This window comes from Argiope bruennichi, chromosome 7 (genome assembly GCF_947563725.1).
Source record: "Argiope bruennichi chromosome 7, qqArgBrue1.1, whole genome shotgun sequence".
Taxonomy (NCBI): domain Eukaryota; kingdom Metazoa; phylum Arthropoda; class Arachnida; order Araneae; family Araneidae; genus Argiope; species Argiope bruennichi.
The window spans coordinates 66,720,897-66,728,483 of NC_079157.1; the positions used below are offsets into that span (position 1 = coordinate 66,720,897).

The following is a 7,587-nucleotide window of genomic DNA, read 5'->3' on the forward strand; positions in this document are numbered from 1 at the left end:
TGCATCAAAAGTATCGCCATTACGAGGGAATAAACTACGGAATGTATTGCAGAAATATAAAATTTTAAGGTATTTGAATTTTTATTATTCGGTTCTTTCCTTCTGATGTAAACATTCTATGACATCAAAATAAACTTATTTCTTTCACATTTTACAAAACAATAGAAATCTTATATCACAAGGGTAAATTAATCTGCTATTCATTTGAAAAGTGCATTTGTATCGCTTTCATTTGCTTCGAATTTAACCAAAGAAAGCTAGGTGCTATGCATTTCTTTCCATGTATGCGAATATAAAAATTAATAAATTCTATTAATTCCATGCAATTAATTATATTTATTTAGTTTAACCCTTTGCGCACCGATTATCTTATAGAATGCATCTATATCGTTTAAGCCAAATAAAGACCGAAAATATGGAAAGCCCATCAAATATCTCGCCTCTAATTAGCTTCTTCATTTCTTGCGCCAATAGTTCCCATAGAACTTGAAACATTTAGAACTTGTCGCACTTGCAAATGTGTGAACAGTGTATTCTGTAGTGTATTCCATGCGCCAACTGACTATCATATTGTTATGTATCTGGCAACAGCCAGATTAGAGAAAGGAACTGTTATGTATCTGGCAACAGCCAGATTAGAGAAAGGAACTGTTATGTATCTGGCAACAGCCAGATTATAAAAGAACCTTCCAGGCTGTGTGACGCGCGCCTGCTTTTTTGCCTTTTTGTTTCCCGTAGTTCTTAGTTTTGTACTTGTTCGGTGTAGTTGTTGTTATGCTCGTTCGTGCCTGTGCATCTTAATACTAATAAATGTTCTTTGCGTGTATGTAAAACGAATCGTATCGTCTCTCGGTCTACCTAGCATACATGACAAAAGAGTTGGCGACGAGGATGGGATCTTCGAACATTAGTTTTGAATCTTATGATGCGTCTGTGGAAGACTGGTCCAGTTATGTGGAACGTTTAGAATCTTACTTCGTTGTTAATGGGATCGAAGATAAAATGAAAGTCCCTGCTATTTTAAGCCTTATGGGAGCAACAACGTATAAATTGTTAAAGAATCTAGCCACTCCCAACATTCCTTCTGAATTGACTTATCAAGATATCGTAAAATTACTTTCGGAACATTTGAATCCTAAACCACTGGAGATGACAGAACGGTTTCGTTTCTACAAGAGGAAGCAATTTGAAGGTGAGTCCATTGCAAATTATTGTGCCGAATTTCAAAAACTGTCGATACACTGTAACTTTGGGAACAATTTAAGTACGATGCTTCGTGATAAATTGGTGATGGGTCTCAAAAACGAAAATATACAGAAAAAGCTGTTAGCAGAGGATAAGTTAACATACGAAAAAGCTAAGAGCATTGCATTCGCAATGGAATCTGCTCAGAGAGATGTGCGTGAAATTCAGAATCAAATGGTATCGATAAAAAAATTACATAGTTCGCAAGATAAAACTATCAAAAAAGATTTTTCTAAATTTAAGAAATCTGAACCTACAAAGAAGTTTGATAAATCTCGGAAATGTTACAGATGTGATAGTACTCAACATTTAGCTCACGAATGTAAGCACAAGAACACTCAGTGTAGGAATTGCTTAAAGAACGGGCATTTGGCAAAAGTCTGCCGCTCAAAACGTAACGAAACAGTTAAACAAATAGAATCTTGTTCTGAAACTGTACCAGTTAATAGCGTTAAATCACCACAACATGCAAGGGATAAGATTTTATTAGAAATTTTTGTTGAAGGGAATAAGTGTTTATTTGAATTAGATACTGGTGCTGCTATTAGTTGTATGAATGTGAATGAATTTAAGAAACTTTGTCCGGATGTAGCCATTAAGCCTACCAAATTATTGCTTAGGAATTTCGATAATTCTATGATAACAGCAGCTGGCCAAGCAGTGGTGCAAATTCAATACAAAGATCAAATTAATACAGAAACTATTTATTTGGTACATGCAAAAGTAAATGCAGTTTTTGGTCGTGAATGGTTGAGAAATTTCCAATTAGACTGGAGCTCAATTAAAGCAGTTCGGGTTGGAAATTGTAATTCTCGAACCAATAAATTAAATATCTTGCTTCAAAAGTATGAGAACATTTTTTCTCCGGGTATCGGGAAACTGGAAAAGTTTTGTTGCCGTCTTCAAATGAAACCTAATTACAAACCGGTATTTTTTAAACCTCGACCAGTACCATTTGCTTTAAAAGAAAGAATAGAAACTGAACTTAAGAGGTTAGTTGCAGAAGACATCATTGAGCCGGTGACATATAGTGAGTGGGCTACACCAATTGTTCCTGTTATCAAGCAGAATGGGAACCTACGAATCTGTGGTGATTATAAGGTGACTATCAACCCGGGACTAAAAATTGAGCAATATCCGTTACCCCGTATCGAGGACATTTTTGCTGAACTGGCAGGAGGGGAGTTCTTTACTAAAATCGACTTATCTGAGGCATACCTTCAAATGTTAGTTGATGAGCGGGACCGACATCTATTGACGATCAATACTCACAAGGGTTTGTTCCGTTACAAGAGAATGAATTATGGTATAGCCTTAGCTCCGGCAGTGTGGCAGAGAGCCATTGAACAAGTTTTATCAGGCATCGCGGGGGTACACGTATTTTTAGACGATATTACCGTAACGGGGAGAAATGATCAAGAGCATTTTGAAAGGTTAGAATTAGTATTACAGAGACTAGAAGAATATGGTCTCAGAGTAAATAAGCGGAAAAGTGAATTTTTTAAGAAATCTGTGAATTATTGTGGTCATACAATTGATAAATTTGGCCTCCACAAAACACAAGAAAAAATCGATGCAATTACGAAGGTACCAGTTCCAAAAACTGTATCTGATTTGAAGAGTTTTTTGGGGTTAGTCAATTACTACGGAAAATTTATTCCCAACTTATCTACTCGTGTCGCTCCTTTCAATAAATTACTGCAGAAAGGTACTAAATTTTTGTGGACTGCAGAATGTGAAAAAGCTTTCAAGGCATTGAAACAAGAAATTGCTTCAGACCGAATTTTATGCCATTATGATCCTAAGTTACCTCTTGTATTACAAACTGATGCATCACCAGTTGGAATAGGAGCAGTTTTAAGTCACATTATGCCAGATGGTTCAGAAAAACCAGCAATGTTTGCATCAAGGTCATTGACTAAAACGGAACGTAATTATTCGCAGATAGACAAGGAAGCATTGAGTATCGTATGGGGAGTAAAGAGATTTTATCAATATTTATTTGGTCGACATTTTGATCTCGTAACCGATCATAAACCCCTAGTATCAATTTTCGCACCTAATCGTAGTTTACCATGTCTATCAGCAACACGAATGGTTCATTATGCACTTTTTCTCCAAGCATTCAGTTATACAATCAAGTATCGAAACACAAAGAATCATGGCAATGCAGATGCACTTTCACGGTTACCACTAGCAGTTGACAAGGGCTGTGAGTACTTGACTGAAGCAGACGTGACAAATATTTCGCAAGTTGAATTAATGCCTGTTACAGCAACCGACATAGCTAGAGCTACTAAAACTGATAGGAAATTGTTAGAACTGTATGAAAGTTTAAAATCTGGAACTGAATTACCTGTGCCTTGGAAAGGTAGAGAATCTGAATTTTCATTGCAAAATGGATGCATAATGTATGGTCATAGAGTATGCATTCCTGAAAAGTACCAGAATCAAGTTTTGGAAGAACTTCATGTTGGACATCCTGGAATTGTCAAAATGAAGGCCTTAGCTAGAAGCTACTGCTATTGGCAAGGTATGGATGCCAGTATAGCCAATTTTGTTCAGAACTGTTCAGCTTGTATCGCAACGAGGAACGAACCAGCAAGGATAAATCGACATCCGTGGGAATGGCCAAATGGACCTTGGCAAAGGATACACGTTGACTACGCTGGTCCTTTTATGGGTAAAATGTTTTTTGTAGTCTCTGATGCATATTCGAAGTGGATAGAAGTCATTCCGATGAAAAATATTACAGCTAGTTTTACAATTCATCATCTTCGTATTCTTTTTGCTCATTATGGAATTCCCTTAACTTTGGTTAGTGATAACGGCGCAAGTTTTACTAGTTACGAATTTCGACATTTTTTGAAACTGAATAATATTAAACATATAACTTCAGCACCTTACCATCCTGCTTCGAACGGACAGGCAGAAAGAATAGTGCAGTTGTTCAAAGCTTCGTTGAAATCCAGTAGAGGTGATTCTGGAGATCTAAATGTGAAATTACAAAGATTTTTATTACAGTATAGAATAACTCCACATTCACTCACGGGAGAAACTCCGAGTGCCTTGTTTTTGAAGAGATGTATTCGCACTAGGCTTGATCTTTTTAAACCAAATTTGAGAGACAAAGTTGTTCAGAAACAGAGTTCGAGACTTAACACAGAATCTATCTTGCGTGAGTTTCAGGAAGGGGAGAAAGTAGCCGTAAGAAATTATTCCGGACCTAACAAATGGAAAATTGGAACAATTATAAACCGAGATGGAACTTTGAGTTATAGCATACAAGTTGGAAATGAAATTTGGAAGAGACACGTAGATCAAATAAGGAAATGTGGGAAGTCGATTGAATTATCCCAAGCTGATACTGAAATTCCAATTTACGATAAAGAATTGAATTTTCCAGATGAGCCAGTATCCGATGATGTTGCTGAATCGGAACCGCCTGCACCTGTACCTGAAGTTGTCCCTGAACCTAAGGATGTACCTGTATCTGCCACTCCAAGTGATGAGATGCCACCTGGGCCTGTACCAGATGCTTCCGGAAAGCCGAAAACTGATGTACCACTCCGACGCTCAAACCGAATCAGGAGACCTCCAGAGAGACTGGTCCTGTGACTCTATATTTTGTCGGGGAGGAACTGTTATGTATCTGGCAACAGCCAGATTAGAGAAAGGAACTGTTATGTATCTGGCAACAGCCAGATTATAAAAGAACCTTCCAGGCTGTGTGACGCGCGCCTGCTTTTTTGCCTTTTTGTTTCCCGTAGTTCTTAGTTTTGTACTTGTTCGGTGTAGTTGTTGTTATGCTCGTTCGTGCCTGTGCATCTTAATACTAATAAATGTTCTTTGCGTGTATGTAAAACGAATCGTATCGTCTCTCGGTCTACCTAGCATACATGACACATATGACGTTGAAAAATTGTTCATTCAGCCTTTTATTTGTTAATTTTCCCAGACGGAGAAATATGCCTCTAATTTGGAGGAATTAACGCTTTAACCCTTTCTAGGGCTGTGGCAAGTATGCTTCCCACCAAATTTATCAATCTTTGTATGTAATTATGTAGGTTGGCCTAAGTTCTGACAAATTTTTTTAGAAAGACAAAAACTTACATGCTTCAGTTCTTTATCTCAGACAAAATGATGTGTCTTGATTTGTTACTTAATTATTAATTAACCAAATTAATTAATGAATCAAATTAAATTTATCTAATAAGCTCAATGAATCCCTTTTCTTATTCTAATTTCAAGCCTAAAAATATTTTAACATAATATGACTAGAAAAAAATGGCCCTTTAAAGGGTTAAAGGGAAATTTTTCGGTAATAAGCATTTATTCATATTTCATATTCATTAAACCTGCATTTCAATGTATTTATTCAGTAGCTACTTTCTATGATTGAAATTATGTATGTTTTTGGTAAGAAGAAGCATTCGTTTGAATTTAAATCTTATTTTTTGCTTTTAAATTTTTTTTAATGATTCTATGAATATGAAAACTGTTTTATAATAGTTAAATGATCTTTTCGCGTTATTTTATATGCGTATCTTTCATTCATTTGGCTTCTAATCTTATTTCATCATAAATAAACCAACCTAACTCCAATGTTCCATAAAAATAACTTGTGCACAGAGGGTTGAATTCCTGTTTTGACTGTTCATCATTAAAAAAATATCTAAAACACTTGAGAATGATTATGTTGAAATATTACTCCATTGTGGATTAACTCAGAGATAAAGCATTCGTCAAGTTAATCATTCTGGATTCAGAGACATTCGTCAAATTAATCATTCTGGATTCAGAGACATTCGTCAAATTAATCATTCTGGATTCAGAGACATTCGTCAAATTAATCATTCTGGATTCAGAGACATTCGTCAAGTTAATCATTCTGGATTCAGAGACATTCGTCAACATATCGAGATCATTATTTTTTAAAGATCTCATTCATTTTTCTTTGCAGACTTCATATACGAAAAAGTAAAAAAGGGGAAAGAAAATAGGGGAGAGTGAACGAATCAAAGGAATTTTCTATTAATGTTTTCATTTAAAAACATTCAACACTTACCTATGGTGCAAAACTAGCTACATATATCGAATCTAAAGGTTTATAAGTATTTGGAGTACTCCTTAACTTTCACTATATTTTTATCGACCTAAAGATTTTTTTTTTTTTTAAATTAGTGGTGTCTGGACATGGCATAAGCCATCCCACGATCCATATTCAAGAAATATCAGAAAATAATCCTTCCTACAGCCCCTAGATTCAACATCTAATTAATCAGAATGTTCAATTTGTATTGTGCATTCATAAATATGAAAGATAACTTATATTTACTGTTATAAGTCATACATCTGACTCTCCGACCCGCCCGAAGGCACACGCATAAAAATACTGCATGACAGGACCGCCGCAACAGCAACACTGGCTGGAACTGTGGTTGAGTCCTAAGGGCCATCACCGGCCACGGTACAACCCTTCCCGAAGGAAGTCGAGGGAGCCAGATCCCCCGCCTTTTTGTGCACCCTCCAGGGTAGCGAGATCCAACCACCATACCGGACGTATTTCATCCTCATTTCGAGGTGTCCCACGGGGGTTATTTGCTGTAATAAATTGCAGTTTATCAAACTTGCTTGGCATGACTAAATTATTATTATTAATGTGGATAGCAAAGTAGTCGAAAGTTCTAGTTACGCAATTTCGTGCAATAATGTTATAATAATTTTATTTATATAATCCTAACAGCATTATAATTTTGAAATGCATATCTCCCTATCTATATAAATAACTAACCGCCTTTGGCGACCAGCCGGTTCGCCAATCTTAATGTTCGTGAAAATTTTAATAATTAAATGTTTTATGCAATTCCTACTTTAATAGCTTCTTCATCAAAATATTTTAAAACTTCAAATTTTGATAGTCATATAATTCTCTCATAATATTATAAACGCCTTCAGTCATAACGTAATATGTATCTCTCTAATTTTCTGTTAGTTCCCGTAGAATTTATACTATAAATTAAAGTGGAAAGGATTAATCTGCAATTAATATAATAATATTTTTTACTGAAACAAAGCATTTTTTTGTAATATGATTACTGAAAACAGTCACTGAGCGGTTAAACTTTATGGGCACTAAATAATATCTTTCCTAATTTATGTAATATTTCAAGAATTTGTCAACAAAATACTCTCAGTGATTCATTAACAATGTTTAATTTTAATTGCATCAAACACTAAGAAAATAAAACGAATCGTTTAAAATAATCGGTTGAAAACAGGTTAAAAAAAACTAAAAAAACGATGTACTTAAAACTATAAGCGTATACAAAAAATATATAA

The 7,587-nt window shown here is 35.3% G+C and overlaps 1 protein-coding gene across 1 annotated transcript; it reads left to right on the forward strand.

Annotated features, from left to right (window-relative positions):
* Positions 1 to 867: 867 nt before the first annotated feature.
* On the forward strand, positions 868 to 4,863 carry LOC129975402 (uncharacterized protein K02A2.6-like). The gene is made up of 2 exons (XM_056088465.1): positions 868 to 1,192; positions 1,775 to 4,863. Exons 1-2 carry the CDS (start codon positions 868 to 870, stop codon positions 4,861 to 4,863), a joined length of 3,414 nt encoding a protein of 1,137 aa, XP_055944440.1.
* Positions 4,864 to 7,587: the final 2,724 nt, after the last annotated feature.